We start from the raw sequence: 22,175 nt of genomic DNA, 5'->3' as shown, positions 1-22,175 counted from the left end.
CTGCTGGGCTCCGGCGATCCTTCCGCCTCAGCCTTCCAAGTAGCTGGAACTACAGGCACGCGCTACCATGCCTGGCTAATATTTTTTGTTTTATTGTAGAGATGAGGTCTCGCCAAGTTGCCTAGGCGGGTTTCGAACCCACGGTCTCAGGCAATCCACTCACCTCAGCCTCCCAAAGTGCGGGATTACAGGCTGAGCCACCGAGCCCGGCTAGAATTATCTTTTGAAGGGTGGGCCCCTTGTAGTACAGGCTTCCCCTGCTAGCTGAGTGTTCTGGGAACCCACTGGCATCAGTATACAAGCTAGTGTTGTGAGAGGCTGTGTTCGACTTCAGTGAATTTTTTTTTGGCATTTGCTCATTTCATGATAGATGATTTACATGAACAACCTATACATACCACACTGACTGTTCAGCAGTTTTTGATCAAAAACGGCATGACCCCTGCTCCCCATCCTCCCTATTCACACAATCTCACCTGGAGTGACCTTTTTTCTTTGTTTTCCTGGATGAGAAAAGTCCCCAAAGGGAAATGTTTTGCCGATGTGAAAGAGGTGAAACAAAAAATAACAGAAGCACCAAGAAACATCAAAATTGACAAGTTCAAAAATTGTTTTGAGCAGTGGAAAAAGTGTCTCGATAGGTATATTATATCAGATGGAGAGTACTTTGAAGGTAACTGAAGTTTAAACATGTAAGACTAAATACACAATTTTTAACAAACAAATTCTGTTTTTTGGTTCCTCCCTCGTGTGTATATATAAATACATAATACATACGTGTGTGTGTGTGTGTGTGTGTGTGTATGTGTATAAGCATCTTTCACAATACTTAATGTCATGTTTTTATATTAGTTATATTCAATGGGAATTAAATTGAGAAGTGTTTTTATTTTATAAACTTCTAAATATTTTCATCTTCTAAATCTTGATTTGTTTTCTTTAATTATACAGAACGCAAAGATGCTGAAGGATGGGAGACTGTTCAGAGAGGAAGGCCTGTTCGTTCTCGATCAACAGCAGTGATGCCAAAAATTTCATTAGCAACAGAAGCTTTAAGGTCAAAAGATGACAGTGATAAAGAAAATGTGTGTCTTTTACCTGATGAAAGCACACAGAAAGGTGAATTTGTTGGAGATGGACCTTTTAATACTATAGAATCTCGTCCCAAGGACGCATTACACTCTTGTGAGCATCCTCTTACTGAAAGAACCCAGGTAGTACATTCTGAAAATCCTTTTACTGCCTTTTCAAAGAGATGTGTATGTGCAGGAATGTCCTATTTTTCTTCTTCATTTTGTACTTTTTATTGTGAAAAACTTTATATCTATAGATAATTTGCAGCAATAAAACAGTGAACTCCTGTATTGTTTATCTAGATTCACAAATTAACATTAGCCACTTTTTTCCTTTTCTCTTGCTGCATGTCACACACATTATATGCTAAACATTTGAGAGTAATGTACAATCATAACCCTTTACCTTTAAATACTAAACATGTATCTCCAAAGAACAAAGAGGTTCTTATACATAACTGTATTATAATTATAAAAGTTAGGGAATTTGACATTTATATAAGATTATTTAATTTATAGTTCATTTCACAATTTTCTGTTTCCAGTAATTTCTTTATAGAATTTCCCCCCCGATTTAGGATCCAGTCTAGAATCACATAATACAGTTGGTTTTGTTTCTCTAATATCTTCATCAGAGACAATTCCTTAGTGTATCTTTGTCTTTCATGACATTGTATTGTAAGTCACCTACATACAAACCTTCAAGTTGCAAACTTTACAGTCATGTAATTTAATTCATGTGTCTGACATACATTGTCGTGTATGCATCCTCTACAAGTTTTTGTGCTTTTGTGTACTTTACTATACAGTATTGTTTATTTTTTATGTATTTATGTGAAAAGTGTTATAAACTTCTTATAGCTGATTGTGTTAGTTGGGTACCTAGGCTAACTTTTTGGGCTTACAAACAAATCAGACTTATGAATGTGCTCTTACAACAGAACTTGTTTGTATGTAGGGGACCCTCTTTGTTTTGAAGAATATATTGCAGATCTTCTTGTACGTTATCCTTTGGTCATTGTCCATAATTCAATGTAGCTATTTTTAAATTTTTGACAGGAATAAAGTGATTGTTCTAGTGTTACACCAAGAGACATGTGCTATGGATTTACTCAGGTTTTTGTTGACTTTGAGTAGTTGGTTAAGGTCATGTCTTCCTGCTTCATTTGGAGTATTATTAAAAATAGCAATGAAATTTTGAACTTGCTCTACTTTTACTTCTTGCAAGTTGAGTGTACTTTGCTAACGTTTAATATAATTCTTCAAAGTTAATATTTCCATTATTTCTTCTGTTAGTCCAGTTGAAGTTTATTTTACATATTTGATGAACTAATATAACCTTTTAGGTATTTGTTTATATAAAGGTTCATGTTCAGTTGGTATAATTTTATGTAAAATGAGTTATGAAATATAGGAGATAGTTTTTGATATCATAGTATAGGGGCTAGTAAATCAATTGTAAAGTAGTTATAATATTTTTAGTCTAGAAGAATATCTGCTTTTAAAAATTATATCTTTTTACCTGTAGGACTCCTCCTCCCTCTATGAAATACTCAAATTTCCTTTCTTCCTTTTTTATTGATGATAATGGTTCTTAATCTTACATTGTTTTAGATGTTCTGTAACTCTTTAATGTGTGTATATTTTATGCCCTTCTGAGATTGCAAACCTTTGGGAGTGGTATCTTATATTCCTATTTAATTTCCCACAATGTGAAACAGAGTCCTAAACACATAGGAAATAGTGTATTTGTTGGATGTAACTTTAAGAAACTCTCTAATGCAGGTAGGCTACATTAAAGATACTTAGAAAATCGTTTTTTGTATCACTTAAAGAGCTGGCATTTTTGCTAACATGTGTTTTAGTTAAAAAATAATACTTAATATTATGCTGGTTTTGTGTAGAATAAATTTATATGATATTGGAATTTTAGGGATAATGCATACATAGAACTTTTGAATAATTTTAAACTATTGGTAAAATTTTTTATTATAAAAGTTCACTGCTAATAGTAGCCAAGTTGGTAATATTTGTTTTCTCCACTGTCATTCTAAAAATAGAATTAGCATATTTATGTCTTTTCTCCACATTACTTTAAAGTTTAGTATTGATTATCTTATATAAATGATATTGAATTTTTAATAAACAGGGTTGACTATTTTGTACACACAAGTAATGCTAATACAAATATTGCCAAGAAGATTATAAACCATGATGACAGACATACAAATAATGTTGATAGCAATATAAACAATTTGATACAATTTAAATAATGCTTATGCTAAAATCAACAGTTTGGGACACTTTAAGTTCTGACCAATTGTAGAATTTTCAAAGTAGTTTATAAGAGTTGGCCAAGTTTAATATTTGTATAAATAATTAATCAAATTGGGAGTTTTATGGCCACTGTAATGTTTATCTAATGTTTATTTAAGAAGTGTGTGAGTTTTAAATTCACAATTTTTAGATTTTAGTTATTTGACTTGGAGTGTGATCAGAAAACACAGCACCATCCTACTTCATTAGAAAGTAAAAATAAAGGCTTGGTTCTCTTACTAAATCAGAAAGTTTTTAAAAAATGGATCTGTGTTTAGTCCAAGCCAATGCTTGTTTATTTAGGTTGTTTTCACATTTCTCTTGGCTATGTATTAAATATTCCTAAAAGGAAATAGGAATAGGGAGGATATCCAACTCTAAATTATATGAATCACAGTATGAGACAGTGCATGCTTTTGATCTGCACATGTGGATCATGCTTTTATTTTTTAGATCTCAGAATTGGTATCATATACCATATGAAATTTATTATTTATTTTACTTTGAGATTGTGTTAATATTGTTTGAAGATAACACATTTATATTTTTAAGTAAAATGCTCTCAACATATATTATGGTAAAAAAATGGTTTTATGTTTTTCAAAAGTGCTGCATATCCTTTTTTGATATTATGCAGTCTTCGCAAAAGACCATGTAAATACATTTAGTTGTATGAGCATAACACAAAGTATAATACTTGTGACCAGATTCCCTTTGTGAGAGATATAAAATAGTCACAACTTTTCCTACTAAAAGAAAATATAATTACTTATAAATTGCTTAATTTCTTAGAGCACTTCGGTCAGTGTCCAATGCATAATAGGCATGCAGATAAAATTTGCGCTGCTTGATTATTTCTTCCTTTTTGTTACACTTGAAATACACAAAAAAAGATGAGTGAATTGTCTGTCATCCACCAAGTACTGCTTCACAGTTGATACGTTAAGCAGAATCAGCTCTTCTAGAATGGAATAGTTGGTGAATATTTTTTATTATCTGCGATTCATTCTATAAATATGTTTTGTTAGTTCACAGTGAGCATATTGGATGATGTCAAGAATTCTGCCAGTAGTCAAGACAGTTGTGTGTGTACTTCTGAAATACCTGCTGTTCACATAGATGCAGAGTGTGTTTCAATTACTCAGCAAGCTGACACTCCTTCTTTGAAAAGAAATGAAGACAAATCTCCAGCAGAGAAACCAAGGATAGAAAATGAAATGGACCCTTCAGATATTTCAAATGTGAGTGCTGCTAACTTGGTAAGAACAACTTATCAGAATTCTGAGTAAAAATATTTAAGAGGCATAAACCCCAATAATAAGAACTTGTATTGATTATTTATTACTTTATACTTTACAAGGCATTTTATGTATGTTATTTCATTTTAATGTTTTATTCTTATGGTAATCTTTTGATACAGTTAAGATTCTTCTTGTTTTGTAGAAGAAGAAAGTGAGACTGTGAGAGTTATATAATTTGTTCAAAATCATTTAGTATGCGTTTTGATCAGATGTTCTTTAGCCCAGAATTAAGACACTTAACCAATGACAATAAAGTCTTCCATGCAGCATCTAGCATTTTGATGTATGGGAAATGGTATCTGCTAGGCTTAGTTTTAAAAACTCTCTTACCAGAGTACTTCAGACAGCTACTGTCATTTGTCTTGGATTGGTCTTTAAGTTGAAATTTATTGCAGAATCTCTAAAATGCATTGATTTGTGATTATTTATGGGTTTATGTTTTTGGATGATTACTTCTTATTAGTCTCTTCCTTCTGCTCATTTTTTTTTTTTTTGAGTCGGAGTCTCACTCTGTCGCCCAGACTGGAGTGCAGTGGCCGCTCCCGGCCACCGCAGCCTCGACTTGCTGGGCTCCGGCGATCCTTCTGCCTCAGCCTTCCGAGTCGCCGGAATTACAGGCGTGCGCTACCACGCCCGGCTGATTTTTTTGATTTATTGTAGAGATGAGGTCTCGCTGCCCAGGCGGGTCTCTAACCCGCGGACTCAGGCAATCCACTCACCTCGGCCTCCCAAAGGCACGGGATTACAGGCTGAGCCACCGAGCCCGGCGCTTCTGCTCATTTTAGTATTAAGATACTTGACTTGGGGGGATAATCCAGAATAAGCAATGCTAAATTTGTTTAAAAAGTAACTTTCCAAAGACATAGGCACATGTAAAAAGTTGAGAAAAATTATTTAAATTTTATTTAATAAGAGGCTACATATGTACTATAATTTCTTGACAACTTAATGCCTTATTCTGAAAGGTGCTATCAGCAGATGGTATTAGGCAATATTTCACATCTTATAGAGGCAATAATAGTAGATGTTGGTGAAACTTGATATGGGTTGTTTAAGAGAAAAAAGAAAATAAGGGTTATAGTAATAAAAACAAATGTTTACATTCCCCTAATATAGTTAGAACAATTTGTTCTTCATTTTGTGTCTTTTTTTTTTTTTTGAGTTGGAGTGTCACTCTGTCGCCCAGACTGGAGTGCAGTGGCGCTCCTGGCCACCGCAGCCTCGGCCTGCTGGGCTCCATGATCCTTCCACCTCAGCCTTCCGAGTAACCGGAATTACAGGCATGCGCCACCACGCCCGGCTGATTTTTTGATTTATTGTAGAGATGAGGTCTCACTGCCCAGGCGGGTCTTGAACCTGCGGGCTCAGGCAGTTCACTCACCTCAGCCTCCCAAAGGCGCGGGATTACAGGCTGAGCCACTGAGCCCGGCTCATTTTGTGTCTTTTAGAGATGAACATTTTTAAAGGTTGAACATAATGTGGTCAAATAAGTAATGAGTTTATTGTTGTGGGTAGAGATTTGCTTCTGTTGTTCTTAGTAAGAACAACTTATCAGAATTCTGAATAAAAATATTTAAGAGGCATAAACCCCAATAATAATAACTTGTATTGATTATTACTTTATAAAGCATTGAGTGTATGTTATTTCATTTCAGCTTATTATACAGAAGTTATAAGCTTATGTGTAAGCTTATAATAATTACTTAAAAATTCTTGCTTCATTATTTTTATTTTGACCATATATTTTATTTTGACCAGAAACTTGTACAAAATAATGATCACAAGAAACCTTTTTAAGGTCAACTTTTGCCAACATTATAAAAATGTGCTGTTTTTATATTAGATCAACTTCCTCTGACCTATTCTTTTTGGATTTACTAACATTTTCAGTTTTTAGTGAAAATTTGGAAATTTTCCAAATAATGATGTACAAAAATATTTATTTGCATTTTACTGTCTGGAAATAGTTAAAGTTATGAATGGTTAATTGAAACAATTTTATCCATAGCTCTACTATTAGGTTAGAATCTTTTCAGGCTTTTCAATAGTAACAAATTGAAATGTTACATTCTAAGGAAGATAAAATTGAGAGAAGAAATAAATAAAGTTCTTATGATAGCCTACTTTCTGTAAACAAATATATTTAACTTTAATATTTGGATTTTGATTGTTATTAGTCATAATGTTTTGTGGCACACTAACAACAGTTAATTTCTGTAGTATTTTGGGGTCTATACAGAAGAGCTTATGATGCACAGAAATAGTCTCTTTTCTAAACTTCTCCAGCCCATTCTGTTCCTCAGGGAAAACCTTTGTGTGTTTTGGGGTGTTTGTGGAAGGTGCAAGTTAGAGAGGGGAGAGGAGAAACTTGAACAAAATACCAATGCATGTAAATAAACTGGGCCTCAAACATTTGTATTTTAATACCTTTATTGAGGTTGTAGTTGATTTTAAGTGAGCTTCACATGTTTAAAGTGTACAAATTGATACATTTGACACATGTACTGCATTATTACAATCAAGATAAACATATAGATTGCCCCCAAATGTTTTGCCATTCCCCTTTGTAATCCCTTTTTGCTGTTCTTCCCTGTACCCCTTCTCAAGTAAACACTTTTCTGCTTTATTTCACTGTATAGTAGTTTGCATTTTGAGAACTTTATATAAAGTGAGTTATGCAGTCTTTGCTTGGCTTCTTTCACTTCAGCATATTTATTTTGAGGTTTAATCATGTAGCTGTATGTATTAATAGTTCATCATCCTTACTAGTTTTTTGTTGTATGCGTGTAACATAATATGTTTATTCATTGGATTGCCTCCAGATACTTGAGTTGCTTCAAGTTTTTTTGTTATGAAAGTACAGTGAACATGTGTGTACACATCTTTGTGTGAACATATATTTTCATTTATCTTGAGAAAATAATGAAATCAATTTTGTTGATAGTATTATTCAGGTCTCCTATATACCTACCAATTTTTTGACTGCTTTTTCTATCAGTTGAGAGAGGGGTATTGAAATGTCTGAATGTAACTGTGGATCTATTTCTTTTTTTAAACAACTTTATTGAGATATAACTTACATATAATACAGTTTATCTATTTAAAGTTTACCATTTTTTTTAGTGTATCCACAGAATTATGCAACCATCACCATAAGTTTTAGATCACTTTCATCATGTCATCATTCCAAAAAGATATCCAGTGTCCATTAGCAGTTACTGCCATGTACCCCATCCCCATTCCCCCAACCCTCGACAACCACCATTGTGCTTTCTCCATGTTATAGTTTTGCCTATTTTGGACATTTCATAGAAGTGGAATACAATATGTGGTCATTTGTTGACTGGCTTTTTTTACTTAGTGTGTTACAAAAGTTCATTCATGTTTTAGTTTTTCTTAGTACATCGTTCCTTTTTTATAACTAAAACTAGTCTTCCGCTGTATGGATATATGCCACATTTTATTCATTCATAATTTGATGGACATGTAGATTGTTTCCACTGTTCAGCTATTCTGAATAAAGCAACTTTAATATTTGCGTACATGTTTTTGTGTGGACACGTTTTTATTTCTTCTGGGTATATGTCTGTGTACTCAGGGTCATAGAAACTCTATGCTTAACCTTTTGAAGAACCGTTAGACTTCTCCAAAGAGATTGCAACATTTTATATTCTCATTAGGTTAATTTTCTTTTGCAATTCTATCAATTTTTGCTTAATGTAATTTGAATCTCTGTTAGGTCATGACCATTTGGGATTGCTTTGTTGTTTTGATGAATTGACCCTTTTGTTGTTACTAAATGACTATTTTTTATTCCTGGTGATATTTTTTGCTCTGAAATATGTGTCTGTTGCTAATACTTCGGCTTTCTTTTGATTAGTATAGATCTTTTACTTGTAATCTGTTTATAGTCTTTTATTTAAATTAGGTTTCTGTTGGGAAGCACATGGTTTGGTCTTGCTTTTTATTGAATTTGACAGTCTCTGCTTGTTAATTACTATTTACATGTAATGTGATTATTGATATGGTTTGTTTAAATCTATCAGCATACTGTTTGTTTTCTCTTTGACTCATGTGTTCTTCATCCCATCTTTTGTTTTTTATAATTTCATTTTATCTCCTTTGTTGGCTTATCAATCATACCTCTTTGTTTTGTTATTTCAGTGTTTGATTTGGAGTTGAGAGTATACAGCTTTAGTTTTTCATGGGAATTTATTAATGTTTCTCATGCATATTATTTGTATTATTTTTAATGTACATTTTTAGCTTAGGTATATGTATGGTTAGAAAACATTATCATCATTACAGCATGTATTCTTCCCTCACTCTCAGTATAGTACACTATTTTTATTTTATATTTAGTTAGCATATTTGATCTGTAATTTTTGAATTTTGCCACTCAAATGAAATTCACACTTTGTCATTAATGCTACTTTTTATTCATATAACTTCACAGTTTCTCATAATAGCAGTATGTTAAGAAGGTAAGACATGGATTATTGTTTCATTTTGTGGAATTATAAATAGGTTCTTGATTTTAAGAAACTTTTAAGTCATACAGCTAGCAAGTGGATGAGTCTGTGTAGGACCCCAGCTTTTATGATGCTAGATCAGTGCAATTTTATGTATACTCTTGAATTCATGATTAGAATATAAAGAAAGAAATGATTACTTAACTTTCCAGTCCAGTGATGGTTTTTCTTTTTGTGTATTTGTTTTTAACTTTATAGTCCATGGCAGAAGTCCTTGCTAAAAAAGAAGAGCTAGCAGATCGTCTGGAAAAGGCCAATGAAGAAGCCATTGCTAGTGCTATTGCTGAAGAAGAACAGTTAACTAGAGAAATTGAAGCTGAAGAAAACAATGATATTAACATTGAAACTGACAACGACAGTGATTTTTCTGTGAGCTTGTAGAATTTTAAACACGATTGTTCAAAAATTATATTTAGAATTAAAATTCAGAGTGCCAGAAAGACTTAGCATTCATCTAGCCCTTTAAAAAATTATTTATTTAAAAATCATCTTTAATAATAATATTATTATTCTCAGAATGATTTAGACTTAAACAATAGCAAATCTTTTTTTAGTACTTTACTGTTACTAATATTTTTGTTGACAAGTTGGAAGCTGTAATTCTTATTTTACCTGTCAAGAAATGAGTCTCACAGAAAGTAAGAACTCAACATTACTCAGATTGTAATTTGTAGAGACTGAAGAAGAATCTGAGGTATTTTACTTTTTGTAGTCTATTAACAACAACAAAAAAGATACACTTCTTTCTGTTGTTAAGTTCTTAGGATATAATGTTGATTATGGGAGTTTGATAAAGAGTAAAAGTAACTGTTTTACATACTGTTTTATTAAATTTTCATGTCAAATGATCTTGAACTCGTCAATATGTGCTTTGTGTATGTTGACATTTATGCAATCATACTATAAGGCCAGTATATTTCTTTTTAAATTTTCTTCCATTTGTCTCTGCTGTTAATGGCTACTAGGCTCTTAAAATGTGTAGGCTTGTGGAATTTTAAGTTGGTGACTTTTGTGATTACACAAGGTATGTAGCTTTTTTCTGATTTTCAACTTTTGGTTAAATAAATATGAACAAAAGTTAGGAAAATTTCATGTATAGTTTATTTTTTATGGTTATAATTGTGTTCAAAGATTTGATTTTCAATTTTCCTTAATTTTAGGCCAGCATGGGCAGTGGCAGTATATCCTTCTGTGGTATGTCAATGGACTGGAATGATGTCCTTGCAGATTATGAAGGTAGTGTGTGTGTGTGTGTGTGTGTGTGTGTGTGTGTGTGTGTGTATTTGGTGTGCAGGGACTGTGTTATAAAATAGTTTATGTTGTTTCTTAGAGTTTCTTTGTAAAATAAATAACTGAGAGTGGGAATGCTGTTGTGTTTTAAAAGTTCTCAAGTATTGGTATTATAGAGTTATGTCAATAAACAATAATAGTGATTTTCTTTTTTCTGAACAGCTCGCGAATCCTGGCGTCAAAATACATCCTGGGGGGATATTGTAGAAGAGGAACCTGCTAGACCTCCAGGCCATGGAATTCACATGCATGAAAAACTCTCTTCACCATCTCGTAAAAGGTCTAGCATTTGAAAATCATTTTGAAATCTCTCACAGGAGGGAAACCACCACTCTTGACTATTAAATTGAATTGCTTCTTGACCTTTTTAGGTACATTACTAGGTGTAGGACAGTTTTGGATCCATTGAAAACTGACAACGCTTTCCTGAAATGTTAAGCCAAAAGTAGTTTTGTAAATTTTAAGAACTTTTAAGTAAGAAGAACACTATTTGTTGAGTTATCATGTAAACATTTATGTCTCTTGTCCATTTGTTTGTATTAATAGAACAATTGCAGAATCTAAGAAGAAACATGAAGAAAAGCAAATGAAAGCACAGCAGCTAAGGGAAAAATTACGTGAAGAGAAAACATTAAAGCTTCAGAAATTATTAGAAAGAGTAAGTTTTTTTTTTTAGGAAATTATAATAGTTTTAAATTGGTCTGCTTATTTTAAAATAGACTTTTTCTTGTCTGAGAGAAACTGAGACAATTATAAAAATAACTAAATTTGCTAGGAAATAAAGGCATTTATACCTATTGAATCCCAGAAGGTTAACTTTAGAAAATAATGTATCACTCTTAAATTATGAAGTATATGAAGTAAATAGATACTTTGCAGGATTGGCATGGATTTTTGAAGCTGTGCTCCGTTTTTTGCCATTTTCATTGGAGAGATTCCTTGGAGTGGTTTGTTCAAAGTGTAGAATGGCCTGGTAGGATAATTTGGAGCCTAAGATGATAAGGTTTATGGTGTGTACTTGCCCATAGCCAGCCCTTGTCCTTGCTATAGACTCTGGTTTTTGCTACCGAATATATATGCCAACCCTCTCAGCCACAGGGTTGGAAGGTATCACTCTGCCCCATGGTTGTCAGTGCATATTCATGCACTGCTGGCCAAATAGCCATGCTTGCACATGTCCACAGCTGCCCATGGCCCCCATTGTCAGACACATGCCTGCAGCCAAACTCCACCTGGGCCCTACCACTACCTGCCTTGACTCCTACCTACATAAGTGTCCTGACTTTTTAAACACAGAGGTACTGCTGAGGATCCCAACAGCCTTTGCAGCCACTGCAAACCTTCTGCAGCTTTTGCAGCCAAGGACCACACAATTACTGATGTTGCCAACCCCAGCTCCTTGAGCTGCCATGCTACTGTATACTTCTGGCCCCAGAAGTGTTACACTTCCCCACTGTTGTCATCCTGTATGCCATTGGGCCTAGTACAACAATATGCTCCTGAATTCCCAACAGGAATTCAATGCTCCCATCTGAGTGACTGCCTTTCTTTACTGAAGCCAGTCTATAAAGTGTAGATGATTGCTTCTTTAAATGCTCATACAATAATAGGATACATGGCACACGAAAAATCAGGAAAAAAACCCGACATCACCAAGCAACCCAAACGAATGGAGAGCCATGAATTGCTTGATGAAATATTCAAAATAACTTTCTATAAAAGGTCAGTAAAGTGTAAAATAACAGATACATAATTTAACAAAATCAGAAAAACAGTGGAACAAATTGGGAAGTTCAAGAAAGAGATAGAAACCATAAAAAAGACAGAAATTCTGTAATTGAAGATTATAATGAATGGACTAAAAAATGCAATAGGGAGCTTCAACAGTAGACAAGGTGAAGCAGAAGAAAGAATCAGAGAACTTGAAGACAGGTCATTTGAAACTATCCAACAAGAGGAGTCAAAAGAATGAAGAAAGCCTCTAGGATTAGTGGGACACCATTATTGAATGAATACATATATATATTATAGGAATCAGAAAAGACAAGAAGAGAGAGAAGGGGAGAGAAAGCTTTTTAAAAGAAATAATAAGCCCAAATTTCCTAAATCTGGAAAGGGAAATGGATATTTAGACTCAAGCTTATAGAACCCCAAATAGGTTGAAGGTAAGGAAGTGTGCACCAAGACTTGTTATAATAAGTTGTCAAAACTCAAAGACAAAGAATTTTGAAGGTTGCAAGAGAAAAGCAACTCATCATATACAAGGGGTGCTCCCTTACTCCCAAGAAAATGATCAGTAAGTTCTATAATAGAAACCTTGCAGGCCAGGAGACAATGGATTGTCATATTCAAAGTACTGAAAGAAAAGAAAAACAGAAAAAAACCTGTTAACCAAGAATACTATACTGTAAAAAGTTATCCTTAAAAATGAAGAGAAGATAAAGTCTTTCCTAGATATACAAAAATTTAGGGAGTATGTCATCACTAGACTTGCCTTAGAAGAAATGCTAATGGAGTTATTAAAGTGGAATTGGAAATACAATAAACAGCAACATAGAAGCATATAAAAGTGTATATAAAGTTCACTGTAGGGGTAAATATACAGTTAAATGTGGAATAACATAATACTGTAATAGTGGTACACAAACAACCAGTAACTCCAATATAAAAATTAAAAGACACAGGTACTAAGCTTAACTATAATGACAAAAATTTGGTAATGTATTCATAATATAAAAAGCAGTAGATTTTGACTTCAAGAACACAAAGTTTGTTGGTGGATAAAAGTGTAAGGTTTTTGTAGGCAAATTGAACTAAAGTTGTTATCATACTAAAATAGATGATTATAACCAGAAAGGCAAAACCTATTTGTATATACACAAAAAATAGAAATAAAGAGATACAGTCAAACCATTGTACTAAAAACCCAGAATCAAGTAACAAAAAAGACAGCAATAGAGGAACAGAAAACCTGCAAAACAGAAAATAAGTAACAAAATGATAATGTAAGCCCTTATCTATCAATAATTACTTTAAATATTAATGGATTAAACTTCCCAATCAAAATTCATAGAATGACTGAATGAATTTAAAAAAGCTACCTTTTGTTCTGGGGCTATTCCTGATGGTCTCCTGGATAGCCTCAGGATGGCTACTGGTTGCCAGAACTTTCACCACCACATTCATTTGATCTCCAATGGCCAATGCTTTAATCAGTTAGGCCTGTGTGATGAAATCTCCAAAAAAAAAAAAAAATCTCAAAAGAATAGAGTTCCTAGAGCTTCTAGGATGCTAAACATGTGGAGGTGCCTAGAAGGTGGTACACCCGGAGAGGTCATGGAAGCTTCATACTCCTTCCTTTGTGCCTTGCTCTATGTATCTTTTCCATTAGTTCATTTGTTTCCTGTAACATTTCCTGTGTAATAAATCAGCGATATTAAGTTAAGTGTTTTCTTGATTCCTGTGGGCCACTCTAGAGCATTACATTTGAAGAGGGAGTTATGAGAACCCCTAGTTTATAGCTGGTTCTTCAGAAGTACAGGTCAACCAAGAATACTATACTGTAAAAAGCTATCCTTAAAAATGAAGAGGAGATAAAGTCTTTCCCTGATACACAAACATTTAGGGAGTATGTCATCACTAGACTTGCCTTTTATGATTGGCACCTGAAGTGGGGCACAGCAATCTTGTGTGACTGAGCCCTTAACCTGTGGGACCAAGTAGATAATGTCAAAATTGAATTGAATTATAGAACAGCCAGCTGGTGTTAGAGAAGTGGTCAGTAAGGGAAAAATCTCACACACATTTTGCTGAACAGAATTGTTATGTGTTGTGTGTGAGAGTAGGATTAACAGCTTGCTCTTTCTGTCTTTTACAACTCTTAAATTTGTGTTAGGAAGCCAGCATCATCCTTATTTCAAATCCAAAGACAATGTAAGAAAGGAAAACTACCGAACAGTATCCCACATGAATACAAGTGCAGAAATCTCCATCAAAATACTAGCAAATTCAATAGGGCATTAGTAGGTTCGTATACCATGCTTGAGTGGGATTTATCTGGAATGCAAATATGGTTGACTATATAAAAACCATTAAGTGTGATATATAGCATTAATACAATGAGATACAAAAACCATATGATTATCTCAATAGATGCAGGAAAAACACTTGACATAGTTCAACATAATTTCATGAAAAAAATCCCTCAACATAATAGGTATACAAAGTAATACTGTCAGCACAATAAAGGCCATTGCTATAGTTTTAATGTTTGTCTCTTCCAAAACACATGTTGAAAATTAAGTGGTGATTAGGTTATGAGGGCTCTGCCCTCATGAATAGATTAATACCATTATCACAAGGATGAGTTTGTTATGTGGGAGTGAGTTCCTTATAAAAGGATGTGCCCCTTCCCCTTTCCTGTCTTTATCCTGTCACTTTTCTCCATGGGATGAGGCAGCAAGAAGGCCTTATCAGGTGCTTCCAGCCTCCCAGAACTGTGCTAGTTTTTTTTCCTTTCTAAATTACCAGTCTCTGGTATTCTGTATGGCATCACAAAACAGACTAAGACAGCCATATATATGAAAAACATACAGCTATTATCAAATTAATGAGAAAAAAACGAAAGCTTTTACTCTAAGATTTGGTAAAAAGCAAGGATGCCCACTTTCACTACTTCTCTCCAGTGAAAATATTCTCTCCAAATAGCAATGAAAAAATGAGCAAAACGAAAAGACAATTATGAAAAAAGAAAAAATATTTGTAAGACATAGATAAGATGCTAATATCCAAAATAACTAAATAACAACAGCAGCAAGAGCAACAACCTGCTTCAAAATAGGAAGGAATCTAAAGAGACACTTCTCAAAAGGATAAATTGAAATGGCTTTTCACAGGAAAAGGTGTTCAGCATCTGTAATCATCAGGGAAATGCAAATCAAAAGTGCAGTGATATACTGCCTCATATCTGTTAGGATGGCTATTAGCAAAATAACAAAAGGCAAGTCTTGGGGAGGATGTGGAGAAAAGGAAACCTTCATATGTTGGTGGAATATATAATTTACTACAACCAATATGGCAAGCTATATGGAGTTTCCTCAAAAAATTAAAATAGAGCCGGGCTCAGTGGCTCAGCCTGTAATCCCGCGCCTTTGGGAGGCTGAGGTGAGTGGATTGCCTGAGCCCGTGGGTTTGAGACCCACCTGGGCAGGCGAGAACTCATCTCTACAGTAAATCAAAAAATTAGCCGGGCGTGGTGGTGCGCGCCTGTAATTCTGGCTACTTGGAAGGCTGAGGCGGAAGGATCGCCAGAGCCCAGCAGGTCGAGGCTGCGGTGGCCGGGAGCGGCCACTGCACTCCAGTCTTGGCTACAGAGTGAGACTCCAACTCAACAACAACAAAAAAATTACAATAGAACCTATTATATGATCCAGCAATCCTTCTGGGTATATATCCAAGTGAATTGAAATCAGGATCTGTCTATGCCATAAAGATAGATAAGTGGTACCTCATCAAGCTGACAAGCTTTGGCAAAACCAAAGAAACCATCACGAGAGCAGGGAGACAGCCCATAGACTGGGAAAAATATTTGCCAACTGAATTTCTGACTAAAGGCCTAGCATCTAGCCTCTACAATGAACTTAAACGTGTTGAAAAGAAAAAAAAAACCAAACAGCCCCATTACAAAGTAGGCAAAAGATATGAATAGGCACTTTTCAAAAGAAGATACATGAGCAGCCAACAGATACATGAAAAAATGCTCAGCCTCACTAGTCATCAAAGAAATGCAAATTATAACCACACTGAGATACCACTTAACTCCAGTCAGGATGGCCGTCATCAATAATTCAAAGAACAACAGATGCTGGAAAGGATGCGGGGAAAAGGGAATACTTCTACACTGTTTGTGTGAATGTAAACTAGTATAACCTCTGTGAAAAACAGCTTGACAATTCCTAAAAGATCTAATAATCGACCTTCCATATGACCCTGCAATCCCCCTACTGGGAATATACCTGGAGGAACTCAAATCACTCTATGAATAAGATACTGATACATGCATGTTTATTGCAGCATTGTTCACAGTAGCAAAAACACGGAACTGGCCGTGCTGCCCATCAGAAGAGGACTGGATAAAAGAAATACGTGGTACATATTCATGATGGAATATTACACAGCCACAAAGAAGGACAAAATTATGAACTTCACAGCAACTTGGATGGACTTAGAGTCTTTAATACTGAGTGATCTATCACAGAAACAAAGAACTGAGTATCACATGTTCTCACTCATAAGCGGACTTTGAACCAATTACCTTAATACCATAAGAAAAGAATTGGCAGTAGTGGGAAACTGTCTCGGGTTGTGGGGGGGGGAGCATGGGTCTGGCAGTAGTGGGAAACTGCCAGGGGAGGAGGTGCATATCTCATTGACAAGGGTACCTGCATAATGAACATTTGTATACCTAACCCTGAATTGTACCCCACATCTTTAAAATAAAAAAAGGGAAAAGAAAAAAAAAAGAAATCAGCATCAAGAATAAATATCTGCACACTGATGCTCATTGTAGCATTATTCATAATAGCCAAGATACAGAAACAACCTAAGTGGCAAATGAATGGATAAAGAAAAATATAACATGTATTATCCATCCTTAAAAAGAATGCAATTCTGCTGTTTACAACTGCATGGATAGAGCTAGAGCACATTAGGCCAAGCAAAATAATCAAGACAGAGAGAAAAACTTAATGATCTTGCTTATATGTAGAATCTAAAATAGTCAAATTCATAAAAGCATAGAGTAGGATGATGGTTGCTAGGGAGAAGAGGAGATGGAATAATATTGGTCAAGGAGTACAAAGTTTTTCTTATGAAAAATGTGTAATTTTTGATTATGTATGCACAGTATTATGACTATATTTAACAAAAAAATAAATAAAAACCCATAACACCATAGGAAAAGTTGGACTTATTCTTGAAATTCAAAGACTCTTTTCATTAGAAAATCTGTTAATGTGATGGAATATAAACTGATTAAGAGAGAGAAAAACCCCATTATTTTCAACAACAAAAAATGATGATCAGGTTTGAATAAGTTGGGTGCTAACTATATTTACAGAAAAGACTGTGTCTATTTAGAACAGTGTTAACTATTGATCATTGTAGTGTAGTGGAAATGACATGGGCTCTGGAGATGGTCAACCCAGATTAAAGTCTGATTTTATCATAGAATAAGCTATGATGCTCTGGGAAATTTACTTAACTTTATTGTATATCACTTTTTTTGAAAATGACAATTATTAATCTGTTGTGAAACTTAAATGAGGCAAGTATATAAAACAGTAGCATAGTGCAAGAATGGATTTTTCCTTAACATATGAGCAATATCTTTTGTTACTTTCATTTGCCAGAGATAGATGTGTACTGTTATTTATCTATGCGATCTTAAAAAATGACCTTAAAACTTAGCAGCTTAAAACAGCAAATTATTAGCTCAGGATTTCTGGTGAGAAAGGAAACCAGGAGTGGCTTGTTTAGTGATTCTTTTGTGTCTGATGAGGTTTCAGTCAGGCTGTCAGTGTAGTGGTCATCTTGGGCTGGAAGATCCACTTCCAGACTCTTTTGTGTCATTATTTGCAGGCCTCAGTTTCTCTTTGGCTGCTGACTAGAAATCTCATTTTCTTGCAAAGTGTGCCTTTCTACAGCCCAAGTGTCTACATGACATGGCAAATAGTTTCCTCATAGAGAGTAATTAGAGAGGAGAGAGGAAAAGTTAGCAAGAGAGTTGATTAAATGGAAACATCACCATCTTTCATCTCATCCTTTTTGCTATATTCTTTTGGTCACAATCCTGATATAGTGTGGGAGGAAATTATTCAGGAATCTTAATACCAGAGGGCTTAAATCATGGCATCATCTTAGTGCAAGCAAGTACTTCACACAGTATGACAAAAGATGTATGACTGCTGTATTGTCATTACAGGTAAACTCTTGTTACCTCTGGTACTAAAAAGGATTAATATACATAGTTTAAGCATATTATTTTATTACTTTTAAGGTAGTTTAAATTTGGAGAGGTAATTGGACAAAATAATCTGAACATTTATAAAAATGAGTTAGATAGCTCAAAATCTTCTTTATACCATAATAGTATTGACTGGGACTGAAGAAAATTCTGTGGCTTTTCTTTTTACCTGAATTTCAAAAATTGGTCATTTAGAATGAATAAATTAGATATGAAAAGCAGTTCCTATGTTGTCAGATTCCATGAATTAATATATTACTTTATTTTTAGCCTAGGAAGTGCCCTAGCAACCATATTTCTTCTCTTACTGTACTTTTCAATACAAATAGAATTATGTAATATATTTTATCAGTATATAATGTGATATGCAGGTATTTATGCAGACAATAATAGACTTTAGATGTTCTCTGGTTATGTTTCTAACCAATATAGGTATCCTCTTAATTTTAATGATAAACTCCATCTTCTATTTGTATGTTAGGTTATTGTTTTCAACATTTTTCTACATTCGTGGTCTCATCTGATCACCACAATAAGTCTGTGAGGTACACAGGGTAGATATCAATCCCATTTTACAGATGTGAAAACTGGATCTTGGGAAGTCTAATTGTTTCCAGTATCACACAATCATTAATTTGCAGAGATTAGATTTTAAGGATGTGTCCTCTAGCCCTTAGTACAGTGTTGTTATTACATCATACTTTTTTGGGATAGTTTAACACATTATTAAGTAGATAAAACTCAACTGAAATGTTAGGTTTTTTTCCTACTCATATTGATCCAACTTCTGATTTTCTATGATTTGTTTTCTTTGATGATGAATTTTATTTCCTAGAGCACAGAACAAGTATTTTACTTCTTTTGTTTCATATTGTTTTAAGGAATTAAAGGCAGTTATTATATCCATCTACATTCTGTAGGCAAACCCTCTCTGTTCCTTCAGAGAATGTTTCTTATGTAAATAATGTGATTTTTCAGACTTTTTGACATTTTTTAGTCTCTAGGACAAAATTATTTTTCTTGAATGTGGGTTTTATTATAGAGCATTAAGGTTTATAAAGATAAAAATTACACTATATGCATTTTAAGTGTACTCATGGTGCAGTACAATGATGACAGCAAATATTTCTATAGAGCCATGCCAATCCAGTGTTCTAATAAGAGTTTTACGTATTTAAACTGAATCTTCAAGATAACTCTATGAATTATGTACTTTTATTATTCCCTTTTTATAGATAAGGAAACTGATACATAGACTAAACAAGTTGTCTAGGTTACACAGTAAGTGGTCAACGCAGATTATGAATTTAGGTATTTTGGCTTCATGATCTGTGTCCTCAATCATTTGTCATGCTCTGGCACATCTTCCCAGGCTCAGATTTCATATTTCATAAGCCATTTCTCTCTCTCTCTCTTTTTTTTTTTTTTTTTTGAGTTGGAGTCTCACTCTTGTAGCCCGGGCTGGGGTGCAGTGGCATGCTTACAGCCACCACAGCCTCAACCTGCTGGACTTAGGCAATCCTTCCACCTCAGCCCTCAAAGTAGCTGGAATTACAGATGAATGCCACCACGCCCGGCTAGTTTTTGTGATTTATTGTAGAGACGAGGTCTCACCAAGTTGCTCAGAGTGGTCTCGAACCCCTGGGCTCAGGCAATCCTCTCGTCTCAGCCTCCCAAAGTGCTGGGATTACAGGCTGAGGCACTGCGCCCGGCCCTCATTTTTCTCTTTGTACACTGTTAAATGATTGTGTATGTGTAAATTAATGACAATTTACTATACATAGGAGAAGGATGTCCGGAAATGGAAGGAAGAATTACTAGATCAACGACGTAGGATGATGGAAGAGAAATTACTTCATGCTGAGTTTAAACGAGAGGTACAATTACAAGCAATTGTGAAAAAAGCACAAGAGGAAGAAGCTAAGGTACATTATAGGTGCTTTAAACATTGAATTAGTTGTACAAATCCTTTTTCAATTGTTACGTAACGGTGATAGAAAGTAATGTTTATCAAGTGTTTCTTACAGAATGACAGCATTTTACAGGCTCATTAAAAACTTACTAGTTGCAGTGTCTTACTCCTACAATAATCTTATGAGCCATTTTTTTTTTTTACAACTCTCTTAAGGTATAATTGACAGAAAATAAGCAGCGCATGTGTAAAGTATTCAACTTGATGAGTCTTGACATGTATGCGTATAGATGCCTGGAGCTATCATATAGATGCCTGAAATTGTCAGTGTAATAAACATAACAAACAATTCCTCTTTGTAATTCATTCCTTCCTTCAACTCTGTTACCATGGAATTGCTAGTTTGCTTTCTATCATGATAGATGTTTGCATTTTCTAGAGCTTTATATGCGTGGGATCATGTATTATGTATTGCCTCTGGCTTCTTTCACTCAGCATAGTTATTTGGAATTTCATTTACCCTGTGGTGTATATCAGTAGTTCCTTTCTTTTCATTGCTGAGAAGTATGCCGTTTTATGGAAATATCATAATTCGTCAATTCAGTAATCTGTTGATGGGCATTTGTTTTCTTTCCAGTTTTTGTCTTTTATGAATATAACTGTTGTGACAATTCATGCAAAAAGTCTTTATGCAAAGGTGTGCTTTCATATTTATTTTGTAAATACTGAGGAGTGGATTTGTAGAGTCCTATGATAGGTTCATGTTTAACTTAAAAAAAAATTAGTTTTTCACGCTGTGCATGGTGGCTTACTCCTGTGATCCCAGCACTTTGAGAGACAGAGGTAGGAGGATCACTTTTGAGCCCAGGAATTTAAGGCTGCAGTGAGCTATGATCACATCCATGTACTCCAACCTGGGTGACAGAGAGAGGCTCTGTCTCTTAAAATAAAAAAAAAGTTTCCAAACTGGCTAAAACTATTTTGCATTTCTACTAGCAGTAAATGAAAGTTCCAGTTATGCCATATTCTGACCAGCACTTGACACAGTTACACATTTCAATTTTACTCATACTATTTAATTATGTATATAACATCATGTTTTTTCCCCCCATTTTTTATTGTTGGTAAAATATACACAATGTAAAAATTATCATCTGAACCATTAAGTATAAAATTCAGTGTATTATGCCATCATTACCACCATCCATCTTCATAACTATTTTCATCTTGTAAAACTGAAACTCTGTATTCATCCCCTCTCTCCCCTCAGCTCCTGGCAACCACCATTCTCCTTCTAGTTCTATAATGTTGACTACTCTAAGTGCCTCATATAAGGGGAATCACATGGTGTTGTCTTTTTCTGACTGGGTTATTTTACTTAGCACAATGTCCTCAAGGTCCTTGATGTTGTAGAATATATGCCAGAACATTATTTCCTTCCTTTTTTGGGTTGAATAGTTTTCCATTGTATGTACTTACCTCATTTTGCTTTTATTCATCTATCAATGGACACTTGAGTTGCTACCAAATTTTATCTATTGTGAACAATGCTGTTACAAACATGGATATACAAATATCCCTTCAATTCTCTGATTTGAATTTTTGGGAACATACCCAGAAGTGAAATTGCTGGATCATATGGTAATTTTATTTTTAATTTTAATTTAATTTTATTTTTTTTGAGTTGGAGTCTCACTCTATCACCCAGACTGGAGTGCAGTGGCTGCT

At 34.4% G+C, this 22,175-nt stretch overlaps 1 protein-coding gene across 1 annotated transcript in view; it reads left to right on the top strand.

Moving 5' to 3' along the window:
* The window catches only part of SCAPER (S-phase cyclin A associated protein in the ER), a gene marked incomplete at its 3' end in the record, with an annotated part of 218,865 nt that overhangs the window by 95,384 nt on the left and 101,306 nt on the right, over positions 1-22,175 (top strand). The window contains exons 9-15 of the mRNA XM_021711065.1: positions 952-1,214; positions 4,418-4,648; positions 9,421-9,591; positions 10,383-10,458; positions 10,675-10,792; positions 11,059-11,170; positions 20,320-20,460. Of these exons, the coding sequence (XP_021566740.1) occupies positions 952-1,214; positions 4,418-4,648; positions 9,421-9,591; positions 10,383-10,458; positions 10,675-10,792; positions 11,059-11,170; positions 20,320-20,460 (1,112 nt within the window). The remainder of the gene's footprint in view (positions 1-951; positions 1,215-4,417; positions 4,649-9,420; positions 9,592-10,382; positions 10,459-10,674; positions 10,793-11,058; positions 11,171-20,319; positions 20,461-22,175) is intronic.

The sequence above is a fragment of the Carlito syrichta genome, unplaced genomic scaffold (genome assembly GCF_000164805.1).
Source record: "Carlito syrichta isolate Samal-C Ts95f unplaced genomic scaffold, Tarsius_syrichta-2.0.1 Scaffold81549, whole genome shotgun sequence".
Taxonomy (NCBI): domain Eukaryota; kingdom Metazoa; phylum Chordata; class Mammalia; order Primates; family Tarsiidae; genus Carlito; species Carlito syrichta.
The sequence above is the reverse complement of the archived record's forward strand: the minus strand, read 5'-3'. Positions and strand labels throughout refer to the sequence as shown.